Below are 15192 nucleotides of genomic sequence, written 5' to 3'. Positions count from 1 at the left end.
CCTGAGGCACGGAGTTGCCTCAGGAAGATTAAGGAAAGTCATAGAAATTTGATTATTAAAAAAATAAAATTATTCAGACATGTCCCCTCATGTGACAATGTCACATGAGGTGGGACATGTTTATCAATTCACACGAAACAATTTACTAAATTAATAAAGCCTTCATAAAACCTCATCCTGCCTGTGGATAAGGTTCCATGAAAATTGCGAAGGCTGCCTGGGCTCTTCGCCTGCCGCCAACCTTAAGGTTGGACGGGCAGCCCTGTTAATTATTTCAATTGCTAATTAAATGGCCTTAATAGGCCTTTGACAGTTCAGCGGGCATGCAGCCGATTCTGGTGCGTGCTCACCGAACTGAAGATCAGAGTGACGTGTAGTGATGTCGGGACACACACCCAACGTCACCACGTGTCATTTTACGCATTGGTGAGCGGAGCCCGCCCCTGTACGCCGACCAGAAGATTCAGACAATAATCTAGATGAGTCAAATTTGTAGAGTAATTTGTCCAGAGCATTTTACAACTGAGATGAAAGACTTGCCGGTTAAGGATCTTAAATATGCTTCATTCATCTCAACCTAGTTCTAAATGGAGGCCAATGTGTACCACAAAAGTATTCTCTCTGATGAAACATTTGAGGCAGATGAAGATACAGGGCTATAGGATTAAAGTTAAATAACTCTAATAAAGAACTTGCATAGGGAGCTGAGTGATTTCCCCAGGGTCGTAAAAGTTCCTTGACTCGATGGATCTAAATGGATAGTCTTAGTGACTGAAGCTTTAAAGATGGATGGTTTGAAAAATAGAATTGCCAAAGAGCTGTAGGAGATGGATTTATTGTGGCAGTTTAGAAGAATCTTTGAACTGCGTATAAAGCATAAGGTTTTAAAGTGCAAGTGCTGTCACTCAGTGGTAAACTATATTCCATTCATAACTTGGTCACTTTAACAAGGAGAGATACTGCTTCCCTTTCCTTCTGAGAGTCATGTTACAGATATTTCAATGGATTACCTTCTAATAAGTTAAATGAAATATTGGTGATTACCCTCCACTTTTGGTGCCAAGCTCACCCATTGACTGCACCCAGGTCTCACCTTCAGTACAGAGACATACAGAACGTTAACTCCAATGTCTTGGTAAGATTGCTATCTCACAGTCCATTCTTTATTAGACCAGTCAAATTGAAATGTAGGATTTAAAAAAAATCTTCTTCTGAAAATGGTCGTTATGATGATTGGGGAATTTTTTTTTCCTCAGAGGGTTGTGGGGGTCGGGAACACACAAGTAGAGGCAGAAACCCTGAATAAACTTAAAAGGTATCTGAATATGCATCTCAAGTGCCGTAATCTGAAGGGATTCGGACCAAATGCTGAAAAGTGGGACTAGGCTGGGTGGCTCGTTTATTGGCTGGTGCAGACACGATGGGCCAAGTGGTCTCTTTCTATGCCATAAACGTTCTATGATTCTATGAAGCCTTATTGAGAAAAGTAGAAAGGTCACAATTTAAAAATCAATTCCATTAACAGGTTTCAGGTGATTATAAAGATGTGATTCAAAAAGAAGAATAACACTAAACTAAAATTTTACCTCTGCTGAAGAAATCCAAATTTTGTCAAGTGTTTTGATTGAATGACACTGCTGCAGACACATAAAACGCTAATTGAACTAGATGGGGTCGATTTTTAACCAAGCTCTGAGTTTGGTCTGGTCTAAATTTCAGGTCCAGCTGTATTTCAACTCCTGATCCACTTTGAACAAGGACTGGGCAAGATCAGGGTACAGGAAACCCACCAGCAGGTAAAGATTGGACAACCTCAGGTGGGGAGGGTATTTCAGGAAGGGATGGAGGAGACAGTGGCAAGTGAGGCGGCAACTTTCCTTATGGGGCCCAGAGAAGAATTGTTGCTCCTGGCCTCTCAAAGGAAAGATATGGACTTGCCAGAAGGGATTCTTCACACCTGTTTCTGCCAGGAATGCCGTTGCAATTTCCCAGCTGAGGTCACAGTTCAAATTGCACTGGGGTCTTACAGATGAAATAGGATCCTGATTTTTGTAAATTTATGAGGCTCCCATCTTCTATCGGTAGGCCCCTCATCCTCCTACAAATACTCATTTGGAAATGGTTGGGATCTGAGTAGGTAAGAAACCCATTCATTTATAACTCCTCACTCACCTAGTGTGGAAGAGACACACATGAAAGAAATTGCTCCAGTTCCTGCCACTACTGCTGTGGAACAACAATAACCAGTCTACATTGTACTGTGAAGCCAGGCAGAACATTTGCAAATAACTCTGAGTAGGGGGAACAACACCAGAAAAATCAGTAGGAAAGAATAATTTCACTTTCATTTTAAGCAAGTGTTGTAATTGGTATTGCACACCTTATCTTTGAACATCACTCAGAATGAAAATTGTTACTTACTTTCCTGGCTGGATCTTGGTAGCTGATTCCGAGTAAGGACATTGCCCGAACAATTGCCAACATGGACTGTAATATGTTACTATAAATGATAGTTTTAAATTCCATACATTCCTGATCTGTATAGCCATCTTTATGAATAATTCTGTGAGGGAAGAAATATATCAGTTTCAGTGCAGAGGACAGACCTGACAGTAAAGCTGCAAAGGTGATGCTGAGAATACCCACTTTAATCAATTATTTAACACATAGATGCAACACATTAGCATTCATTTCTTTTGGTTAAATGCATGAGGGATAATCACAGGAAGTAATAGCTCAGTTTATAAATATATAATAAAAATATTGTACATAGGATATCCAAAGAAGAATATTTCCATTAGTTTGAATGAATGAATGAATTCATTTTAATGAGCAATTATAAAGATTCTGCAGTTCACTATTCTGGGATCATCCTGGAGTATAAGAATAATCCCTGGCTTCCTTTCTCCACTACAAGCTGTCCACTTAAACCCCTATTCCCTATCACCTCTACCTTCATCTCCAACCACAAGTGTGAGCATCTCCTGGATTTCTTTGTCACAAAGATTGATGATATCTCCATGGCTGCCTCTACCGCTCCCTTCCTTTCACCTAACCCACTTGGGAAAGCTTCCTCTGAGGTTCCCTCTTGGTCTAACCTGAATGTGCATCTTTCTCTGACTTCTTTCCCAACTCCCATCGTGTCCCTTCAAGCTCATTTCATCATGAGATGGATGTCCTGCTTCCTCGATCCTATTCCCACTAAAATGCTGACACAACTTCCCTTCCTAGCCCACCCCAAGTGAACTGATATTGTTAACAGTTCCATCTCCTCAGGCACTGCTCTCTTTTCAAATTTGCTGTCATCATCCCTCTACTCAAAAAGTCCATTTTGACCCCTCCTGTATGTGAAATTACAGCCCCCTCTCCAAATCTTCCTTTTCTCTTTGAAGTCCTTGAATATGTTGCTGCCTCCTGAATAGGGACATAGGGCCAGGAGAAGGCCATTTAGCTCTTAGAGCTTGTTCCACCATTCAATGAGATCATGGCTGACCTTCAACTTAACTCCGTATTCCTGCCTTTGTCCCTATATCCCTTTATACTTCTGATGAACAATAACCTATCAATCTCATATTTAAAATTAGCAATTGATCTGACATCAACTGCCAGTTTCAGAAGAGTTCCAAACTTGTACCATCCTTTGCTTGAAGAAATGCTTCCTAATTTCACTTCTGAAAGGTCTGGCTCTAACTTTAGGACTATGTACCCTAGTCTTAGACTCCCCAACTGTTGGGACTTAAAACAGCCAGAAGCTGATCAGAATTAAAAGTGCATGAGCAACATGGCCTCTTTTGTGAATGGTGTTTTCTGCGCTTTGAAGAATGACATGTTTCGTGTGCTGATTTGTGAACCGTGCTTAGCAGTGATTATTGATCCTTTTGTGTTGTTCACAATGAATGGCCGGAGGTCTTAAGCGGTTGTTTGCTTTCCGGCATGACCATCATGTTTCACAAGCACTTTACCTCTTGGCTTTAGTGGTCTGGCTCTAAGTTTCATGTTCCGCTCTGCATTTGCTCTCATTCGATCCTTCTCTCCTCGATCACTTTCACGTATATGTTGATCATTAGCTCCACAGGTTAGCTCATGAAGATGTGTGCTCATGGAATGCGCAAAGATGAGTCTGGCTGGTGGCTTTCCAATAGTCAAGTGAGGAGTCAGTCTGTAATTGAGAAAAAAGCAACACATCTCCTGCTTCCATGACTTGCTTTCGGCAGTAGCTACAGGTATCACTTTTTTCAAGGTACGCATAAGTTTCCCAACTTCTCCATTAGCCCTTGGCCAATGGGATGTGATTTTTTGATGAGTGAAACCTAGGTAGTTTACAAATTTACTGAACTTATCGCTGTGGAATGAGGGTCTATTATCATTCCTCACTGTCCAAACAAGGTGAAATCTGGTCAAGCTTTGGATGACTGCTTTCATTGAAGTTGACATAGCTATTTCCATCATCAGTCATCAGTGATAAGCAGATGTTCGCCAGTGGGAAAGTCTGCAAAATCAACATTAACTTCAATCTATGGTCCTGGAGGTAGTTCAGGCACCTTAAAGGATCATGAAGATTTGACATTATAATTGATTGACATGGCAAATACTGATTTATTTTGTGTTCTTGCATTGGTCAATTCCTGGGAACCATACCTCTACCTAAGGAGTTGCTTGGTTTTGACAATTCCCTAGTGACCTTCATTGGCTATGTCAATGATACATTCCTTCAATGACCATGGAAATACAATGCAGTTGTTGAGTAACACGAGATCAGATGTGGTTGTAAAGGTAAGCTCATTTTGAACATTGTGAAGACCTTGTAGTGTGCAAGTGATTTTGTTTGTAGATGCCCTTTTGATCACATCTTTCCAGTTTTGTGATTACATAGCCATCATACATTGTTGTAATGCCTCATGTTGCTTTGAAGTCAGCACGTTTTAGTGACTTTATCACTGCATTTATGCTTATGTAGTTAAGAGGTTGTTCAGCAACCTTTTCCTTACAACCAGAGGACTGATGATTGGCCACAGATGTCACAAAAGATAGTCAGCTGGGTTGAGCTTACCTGGTTGATTTTCAACATGGAATTCATACTCTTGTAGTTTGAATATCCAATGCTCTATTCAAGTAGATGGTTTGCTCTGTGGATTGTTGAACAAGCTTACTAGTGGACTATGATCAGTTATCACTTCAGACTCGCTTCCATACAAATAGAGATGAAAATGTAAACTACCTGAATGTGATTGAGAGGCTTCTCTCTATGTTTGTGAATAACACTGCTTTACAGGTGTTAGTGATCTACTTGCCATCACAACAATTGATGGATTCCCTGTCTTGTCTTTTTGCATGAGAACTGCACCTAAGCTAACTAGGCTTGCATCCATGAGTTGCTGGGTGGTTTTCGCAGGGTCAAAATATGCATTTGCATTACTTGCTGACAACTGTTGTTTGATCTGGCGAACAGCCTGTTTGTGCGATGTAATCCACTCCCACTTGGTGGTCTGTTTTGTCATATTGTGTGGGGGTGGTGGGGGTTGGGGGAAGATAGGGTAGCGAGGTCAGGAATGAAGCAACTATGGTACATGATGAGTTCGAGCAGACTCCGGACTTGCTGCATGTTTGTGGGATCCGCAACATTTGTAACAGCTTCAACTTCCTGTGGATCAGGTGATAATCCTTCACTGCTGAACACATGACCAAAGTAATTGATTCTGCTTTCATTGAGCCAGCACTTGTCATTGTTCAAGGTGAGGTTACATTCTCTAAGATGCTTGGCCTAAATAGCCAAGTGGTTATGGTACTGGGTTTGTAACCCCAAGATCAAGAGTTCAAATCTCACAATGGCAAACTATGAAACAATGTAACTTCATCTGAAACAGATGGAAACAGGTTTGTACTCGAAAGAGTTACATTCTCTAAGATGTTGCAGGCATGTCTCGAGTCACTTTCAGTGTGACCGTAGATAAGAAAGTCATCACTGATGTTCAGCATGCCTTTAAGTGCCTTGTAGTGCAGACTGAATCATATGCTGAAATACCTCAGCTATTGAACTGACTCCAAAATTGAGTCTCTTGTATCGAAAAAGTCCGATGTGAGTGCAGAATAGTGTAAGATACCTTGATTCTTCGACAAGCTCAATTTGATGATATCCTGCATTGAGGCCAAGTTTGGCAATGTGTTTAGCACAATGTAATTTCTCTATAATGTCTTCAATAGTTGGTGTCAAGTGTCTTTCCCGTTGTATGGCTTGATTTGGTAACCGCATGTCAACGCAGATTCTAAATGGTTCTTGCTCGTGGGTTTCTTGACAACTTGTATGGGTGAGGCCCAAAGGGTAAGGTCATCCCCAACTTTCTCGATAATGTCAAGGTCAAGTAGATGCTGAAGTTTGTTCTCATTCTGTTTCCTGACTTGAAATGGTATTCGTCGTTGTTGATACACTACTGGGGGCACATTGGTGTTCACATGCAACTTATATGTATTGCCTTTCAGTTTGCTGATACCAGTGAAGTGGTTAGCATACAGTTCGAGAATGTTGTTGGTATGCACAGGAATCACTGATGTGATGGCAAACGTGTGGAGATCTGCTGCTGTGTGAAAACTGATAAGCGTGTCACATTCTCTAGATATGACATATTTCATATATGTCATATCTTAATTCTGATGTCTTTGAATGAGATTGGCATTTCAAAAGTCCTAAGAAGTTTTAGTGGTTTGTCACTGTTGCAAGAGAAAGTCTTTGTATTCCCTGGTTGCAGAGAATGGGACAATCCTGAAGTTTCCTGAACGTTATGTCTCTCATGACATTGACAGATGCTCTGGTATGTATGAGAGCCTCTATGTCCAAGCAGCCAACGGTCACTGTCATACACGGCTACAGTCTTTGGCTGCATTCTTTCATTCTTTTGCTGTGGCATGTGTATGTGACACCCTTTTGTTGGCATTGATCTTGGTAGATGGTTTTTCTGATGAGCGACAAACATGAGCAAAGTGGTTGGGTTTTCCACAAGCTTTGCACTGTTTACCATGCTGACAGGACACTTTGTCCAATGTGGATAAGCACAACCACAGTGGAAATATTATTTGGACAAGCTACAACTCTTGTTTGCGAGAATGTTGTTGTTGCTTTACAGGTGGTTTCCTGGCACTTGAGTGATGAACAGTGTTCATAAGAGTTTAACTTGGAGTATGGTTTTTGGCAGCCTCAACTTCCGTAGCTCTGGACTTGGGAAGTAGGAACCCAGAAACTAGCTCTGAACTAGGGATCGTTGATAAATGCTGGCCTGGCCAGTGGCACCCACATCCCACAAACAAATAAAAGAAACAGTAGTGATCTTGCTACCTCCAACAGATTTTCTTTCTTTCTCAAGTGCTTTTTGGAGTAATTGGCTAGAGAGCCAACCTTCGATGATTTGCAGAAGATAGGTAAAACCCTTCAAAAAGATTCATACCTTCTGATTTTGCATTATCCTCGTTGTCAATATGAGGTTCTTGGAACTTGAAACAGCCAGAGACAGATCAGAATTAAAAGTGCATAAGCAACAACTGGCAGAAATAGTTTCTATCTACCTAACAGCTCCCATTATTCTCTTGAAAACTTTAATCAAATCACCCCTTAAGCTTTCAAATTCCAGGGAATATAACCCTAGTTGGTGTAATCACTCCTCATAACTTAAATCTTGACATCCAGCATTCCATTAGCCTTTTAAATTATTTTCTGTACTTGTCCATGACATTTCAGTGATTTATATACCTGGACCCCATAGTCTTTTTGGGCCTCCACCAGTTTTAGCTTCTCAGCATTTAGCAAGTTCCCTGATCTATCCTTTGTTCAAAGCAGATGACCTCACACTTATCTGTATTGAAATCCATTGGCCAAAGTTTTGCCCATTAACTTAATCTATCAATATCTCTTTGTTAGTTTATCACTGCTTACAATATTGTTGTGTCATTGGCAAACTTGGATATGTGGCTCTTCATTCCATAATCTAACTCTTTAATAAATATGCTGATTAATTGAGGCTCCAGCACAGATCCCTGTGGAATGCCATACCAATCTGGGCCCAACTTGCCTGCAACTCCATGTTTGAATCCCTCCAGTCAGATTTCTGCACTTTCTATGGCACTAAATTGACTATTATCAAAGTCACAAATTACATCCTCTGTGACTGTGTCTATAGTAAACAATCCCTCCTCATCCTGCTCAATCTGTCTGCAGCCTTTGGCACAATTTACCACACCATCCTCCACCATTGCCTTTCCTCCATTATCCAGCTTGGTGAGACTGAGCTCACCAAGGTTCCATTCCTATCCTTTCATAGCCAGAGAATAAACTGCAATGACTGCTCCTCCAGCTTCCAGGCCATTACGCCTATCCTTGCCCCCTCCACCCCCCCTCCCCCCACCCCCCACCCCCCCACCCGCCTCCCCACTCTATCTTTCATCGACATGCTGCCTCTCAGCGACATCATCTGAAAACAGGTTCCACATGTATGTTGCCAACACCCATCACTGCCTCACCACAGCCTTTCTCAATTCTCCTACTGCCTCTGATTTTTCACATTGTTTATCCACCATTCAGTACTGGACAGAAGTTTCCTCTAACTAAATGTTGGTTAGACCATAGTCATTGTCTTCTTTTCTCACCACAGATGTTGTTTTACAGGCTCCCACTCCTCTCACTGGCCACTGTCCAAGGCTGAATCAGACTGTTTGCAACATTAGTGTTGTATTTGACCCAGAGGTGAGCTCTTGACCGTTTATCTGCTCCATCACCAAGACCTTCTACTTCCACCTTCATAACATCTTTTGACTTTGAATCATTTTAACTTCATCTGTTGCTGAAGACCTCATCCATGCCTTTGTCACCTCTAGACTTGATTATTCCAACGCTCTCCCAGCTGTTCTTCCACCTTCCCACCCTACATAAACATGAACTTATTAAAAACCTGGTGCCCGTATCCTAATTCATATCAAGTCCTGTTCATCCATCACTCCTCTTCTTTCTGAACTACACTGGTTCCTGGCAATGTCTCAATTTAAGAGTTTGTATCCTTGTTTTCAAATCCCACCATGGCCTCTCCCCTCCCAATCTCTCCAATTTTCTCTAGCTCCACAATCCTCCAAGATATCTGTGTTCCTCTAATTCTGGCCTATTGGGTATCCCCGCTGCACCATTGGTGGCTGCATCTTCAGCTGCCTAGATCCTAAGGTCCCTAAACCGCTCTGCCTTGCTACCTCTCTCTCCTTTGAAGATACATCTTTAATTAAGCTTTTGACCATCTATCCTAATACCTATTTATGTAGCATAGTGATTAATTTTGTTTTGTGATGCTCCTATAGGGTCAATGGTTTGATTGATCTATGATTGATTATGTTAGTTAGCTTAAGCCTGTGTGTGGAGCTAGAGGGTTGAAGAAAAACATAACCTGGCAAATACATAACAACTCCTGTGAAGCATCTTGGGATGTTTTGCTATGTTAATACTATAGAAATGCAAGTTGTTGTGAGGGACTAAGACCTCATACCATACATTTTTATTTAAAAAAATATATAGATATATAAAAAGCTCATTGCTATTTCTAAATTTAAAAAACTGGACCCTGGCTGAACAAGATCCTTAAAATGGCTAAATCTATATCTGTCTGTGACCCCAGAACAAAAGAAGCATCTTTTCAATGTCGGTAAAACTCACACCTCATTATCTCTGAGGAGACACTACCGATCATGTGGGGATTGTGCTTCAAAGAGAGCTATGCAAAGGTCATTTGCATTTGATAACCCATGCTTACCAGCAGGTGACAGAGGGTCTGCTAAGACAAAGGCCATTCTAACCTTCCTTTCAACTTATAATGACTGGGATGTTTTGTAGTATTTGAGACCCAGTCAAATTCCAAATGACAGATATACATTCTTTGTTGAAGACCTGGTGGAGAATTGGGGGTCATGTGACATAGCCCACTGGCTTGTTGAACAAGTAATATTGCCATGCTGAGCTGAAGATCTCAGTCTGCTCTTTAACATCTGACTAGCAGACACAGACAGAAAGGAGCTTTGCCCAGGCTGAATACCTAGCCCCATCTACACTGCTCTGTTGGAAGTTCTGTGACACTGCCTACAAGACTGATTCACCTCTGTGTGACCATCTCCCCTTGTGAAGTCAACACCACTGGAAAAAGGAATTCTACAACACAAGTTTTCAGTCTGCTGACCTCCATGAAGGAATACCTTATTGGACTGTGATTCTGGACTCTGGATCCAAGTGAACCAATATTTATTTTCTCTGTGGTCTCTGTACTGTAAAATCTTCTTTTCTCTATCCCTCTCTTTACTGTCTGAGCTTGGAGGCAACATTGTGATCTTCCTTTCGCATTTTGAACGTTTGCAATAAACTAACCCTTTTTTTAGATCATACTACCTAGAGTTTACTGTGGGGTTATTAATAGAAAATTGGACCACAAAAACTGTGAGGTTGGGAAATACACCACTGTTTAAAGAGGGAAACAAATTAAAACACTTTCCTGTTTATGGACAGGTGGTGAGAAGAGAAGTCACTGCTGTTTAAATGCACTCCCCTCCTGTCCCAAACATTATTAGCAGATAAAATGAAGTTTTAATAGTTTTGGCAGAATTTGATGGTAAATTACTCTGTGGGTTTCAACAGCCTCAAAACACTGGTTATTCTGTATGCTATTGGGATTGTTGTAATACATTTTCCCTGTGATGTTTCCCTCTTCTTAATTACCTTTCTGCTTATACCATGGGTAGTTGGAACTTTGACAGCAGATTGGATCATTTTCTTTTCTTTGATTAATAATACCTTGCTGAAAACTTCATATGATTAAAAACCTTTACAAAGGTCACTAGTGCTATTGATTATTTATCACAATAATAATAATTGTGTAATACAATACACAACACGAATTAAGCTCAATTTCCACTACTTACTTCATCTGTTTGACTATTGTGCTTTTACCCGATTCACCAGCACCTGTAACATGAAATGAAGTTAATAAGCAAGACAATACTCACTTTAATATATTAAATCTCCAGTGTGTGTTTTGGTGAGGCAGAGAAGCCCACTCATTTACTAGCACTGTTTTCATCTGGGCAAAGAGGACAATCATTAGCCAAAAAGGGAGCCTGAATCTGTTAAAATGGTAAAAGAAAATTTAATGAGCTGCTGTGGGGAAGTTACTGCTACAAATAATATGGAAGAATTCAAGAAGCAAGGACATGTGCTAATGGAAGAATAGATAGATGCAGTGAGAAGATAATAAGATGGGGTTAAAATCAATGAAAAAACAGTAGGGTTGTTGGTCCAAATATTCTTTTGTTGTTATTAAGAGTTGCTACATTATCTACACAAAAATGAAGGGTTTGCGGAATTGGATGCTCCAATGGGTTGGACCCTAGCTTTTCTCCTCTGGGACCTGAGTTCAATTTCTGTGTCAGCTGCCTATAAGGCTGCTTTGTGAATTGAATTTGGCAGCTCTACCTCAGTTCCTACGGTTGGGGGTTGGGGCTTGGCCTCCAGCACAAATCTGTTTCTGATTCAAGCATCACTTGGCAATCTCGCTCAGTGAGACTGCAGGAGGGCTGCTGTGGGAAAAGGAGAAAATGTCATTCTGGTGTGGTAGGGGCTGTTCTTTTGAGACTCTAGCTGAGGTGTGTTGTTGGGGCTGAATTAAATAGAGTTTGGCTGTGATACATCTGACCTAGGAGTGCTTGCTGAAGACATTGGGTGTTTGAAATGAGAAGAATTCCATTCCCAAGCACTAATACCCTCACCTATATGAGCAAAAAATCAAAAAATCAGGATAAATGCAAGAGACTATATTAAAATAGTTAAATGGGATAAAAAGGAGTAATGAAAAACAATCTGCAATACAGGAGATAATGAATTCCAAAGATCTTAATGGTCATTGAAATTTAAAGAAATGAAAATAACTATACTTGGTTGCTTAAATCTAACTACATTATTAAAGCAATTGGTGTAAAATCCACAACATTGTGTGGTACTGAGCCACAGTGAGCAAATAAGTTCCAGATTCAACCACTGGCTTGGATTGAAGTGATGGTTACAATTGACCTTAGCATCCTCTTGATAGAAGAAAGAATCCTTTGCTGGAAAATGTATATCTTTGGGACTCTAGGGGAGGACAAGATTTGGTTTGTCAAGCTGCTGAGATGTAACTAGTCTGTGGAACCTCATTGCCTATGATCATATATTAAGATTTGATGCCAATGCCCATGGTAAAATGATCCAACATGAGTGGTTTGCAGGAGAGAATGTTAGGAAACAATATTTTAAAAATATGATGCCTAGCTTTTGGCAGCAGTTTTCCATAAATCATTCCAACAAATGGTCTTTTACTCCTGTAAAAGTCTACTCAACATAACTTCTCAAGAAGAAACATCAGTCTATATTTTTCTGTCAGGCTACAGTTTATCGATTGATTTTCTTATTCCATAGGCTTTATTGTTTTCAACAAAATATTGACCGGAATCCTCCTAGAATGGCCTATTTGACCCTGAATGACGTAGATTATATCCTCATTATGTACGCCAAAATGTGCTGTGAGCCCATTAGAGTCTACCATTTCGAGCTTAGTGATGATTTGGAAGCAGTGCAATCAATAACCAATGACAAATATTGGCTATCAATTCTAATTTTAATCTCTTGAATGATATTTTAGAACTTGTTCAGTTGTTATTCTGGTAAGTAAAAACAAGTATTCAACTCATGAGATCTGTTTCAATTATTTAGCAAAAATCTGTTTGCTGCATTATTTAAAATTCTTTTAAAGATAGTCCTGAGTGTAATATGAGTAGTATGTATGGCTGCAGGCACCCGAGTTCATTAAAAGCTTCTAAACTGGAGTTGTTTTAAGATGTTGGTGGGCAAATTAATTTCAAAACATCCACACTGTGTTTTACTGGGGGTTATATTAAAAGCTCAATGCAAGATCTGTAGGAAGTTTCTATTCAATAATTTATTTCTCTAAACCGACAAAGCTCAGTAAAAAGGCATCTTTGTTTCAAGGAGATTGATCTTGGAACAATAAATCATGCCTCTGTCAGGTTACCAGTGCAGTTCCAGTTCAGTCTGAGTGGCAGAGGTGATCAAAGCAGCAAATTGGACAGAGCGATTGATCTTCCTGGGGTTGTGGGGCAGACCAATGGGATTCTCACTGTTGAACAAGGTTCCCCCAGCTTTTTTAATCCACTCCTGTGGAGTTATGAACCTTTTTCTTCAACATACAGTCTTGGATAAGGTGCAATTTCCACAAATTAAATATTGGGAAGACCAAAGTTATTAGCTCTGACCCCTGCCATCAACTTGTTCTCTCACCAATGATTCAATTCCCTGTTTTGGACATTGTTCTTTTTTGACCCTGGGCGCAGTTTCTGACCTCGTTTTCTCTCTATCACCAAGATGGTGAGCAAAGAGAAAACTTTAAACAGGGCCATCACAGCAAGTTTCCATCTCCATTTCCCATCCCCATTTCCCATCCTAAAGGCATGAGCACATACTCAAAGCTGACACTTCGATGAAGGACTGATAGAGCTCTGCACGCCAGAGGTGCCATCTTTTGGTTGAGATGTTAAACTGAGACCCAGTCTTCCCTCTTAGGGGGAAGTTAAAGATCCTGTGGCACCAGTTGAAGAAGAGCACAGGAGTTCTCCTGGTGTCCTGCCCAGTTCTTATTCCTGAAACAGCATCACTAAAACAGATTAGCTGACCATTAACTCATTGCTGTTTCTGAGAGCTTGTGTATGCTCGAGTTGGCTGCCACGTTCCTATATTACAACACTTCAGTGGTACTTCATCAGTTGTAAAATGCTTTGGAGCATTCTGAGATTGTGAAAGATGGTTGAAAGATATAAGTTCTTTCTTTTTGTCCTTTCTTAATTTCCCTACTGTTGCAGCATTGCCCAGGAAACCCACCTCTAAATGATACATAAGCTAGGGTCAACAGAGTGCCTCTTGGGAAGGTAGAAGTCTCCCTCCACTGGAGATGAATGCCAATCAAGGCATAGGCTGGGCAAAAAGCCTGCACCAAAATACAAATTAACAGATAAAATACACAACATTATGATTAGTTATTATTAGTTCCAGCCACAGCCACGCTTCAGGCTAGTCTTGTGATTCAGAGACTTCATCCAATGAGTAATACAGCCATACATACAAGGGAAATCTTGGATTCAATCCCCATTCTATGTTGAGTGAGTAGTCATTTCGATAGGGATTACTGTAAGGGTATGATAGTTGTCCACCATCACCCTAGGGTCGTGAGAGGAAAGTCAACTTAAAGTTCCTGCTTCACATTACTATTTCCAACTGCTCCATTAGAAGTGTCTGTGTATGAATACAGTACAAGGACAGCTCAGACTCAACTGCAAGCCTGAACTAACCAACTGACACTCACTATGAAGTTTTCACAAATGAATAAAGATTGAGCAAAAAGAAAACTGGTGAGTTTTTTGAAAAATATTGAGGCATTTTCATTTTGTGAAACTGGATTTTGCAATAATTCATGGTAATCACAGTCATACAACATAATGTATTAAACTGATAACTTTAAAAAAGACTTGCAAAAAAATGATAACAATGCATTGTAATTCTATGCACTCTACTTCATATTATTCTAGCACTCATGGCTACATGTGACTTGTCATCTTGGGACCAATTAGAGTGAACATTCAGTTTATGGCTTTTGAAAGTGTTAGGAATTGTGCAAACTGCATGGAATGGATCTGCATGGAATTAAACTTGATCCGGATCCTCTGCTCCTAAAATTGGTGTAAATTGCAAGCAATTTTCTCCTTTGCTAGAATGGATCAAAATGTCAGCATTAATAGTGCTAAATTCAATTACCCAGCAGGAGCAGCTTCACAGTCCTGGCATCTTTCTTTGCATCTTCTTGGATTTTCTTTTCCAGTTCCTTAGATCTCCTGGCTAATTTCTTACTTTCTGAGCTTGCCGCACTTCCCATAATTTAACAGATCTCCTTTGAACCAACTGAGATGTATGTGAATCCGAGAAAATTTCAAACCCCAGGTCACATCAGGCCGAACTACTGTACAACCTCCTCCAAAGAGCGAAGACTAAAAGTAAAGCTGTAAGCCCATTTCCATTCTACAGTCTGCTTTCTGACCAGCCTGTTTGATCCATCATGTGACCCAAGGAATCTAACAGGATAT

At 40.4% G+C, this 15192-nt stretch overlaps 1 protein-coding gene across 1 annotated transcript in view; it reads right to left on the bottom strand.

Moving 5' to 3' along the window:
- The window catches only part of LOC121285803 (guanine nucleotide-binding protein G(t) subunit alpha-3-like), a 61808-nt gene extending 46824 nt beyond the window's left edge, over positions 1 to 14984 (bottom strand). Inside the window, exons 1-3 of the mRNA XM_041202636.1 lie at positions 14867 to 14984; positions 10933 to 10975; positions 2422 to 2563 (exon numbers count right to left, since the gene is read on the bottom strand). Of these exons, the coding sequence (XP_041058570.1) occupies positions 2422 to 2563; positions 10933 to 10975; positions 14867 to 14984 (303 nt within the window). The remainder of the gene's footprint in view (positions 1 to 2421; positions 2564 to 10932; positions 10976 to 14866) is intronic.
- Positions 14985 to 15192: the final 208 nt, after the last annotated feature.

The sequence above is a fragment of the Carcharodon carcharias genome, chromosome 13 (assembly GCF_017639515.1).
Source record: "Carcharodon carcharias isolate sCarCar2 chromosome 13, sCarCar2.pri, whole genome shotgun sequence".
Taxonomy (NCBI): Eukaryota; Metazoa; Chordata; class Chondrichthyes; order Lamniformes; family Lamnidae; genus Carcharodon; species Carcharodon carcharias.
Note: the sequence above shows the minus strand (reverse complement) of the source record. Positions and strands in the feature narration are given on the sequence as shown.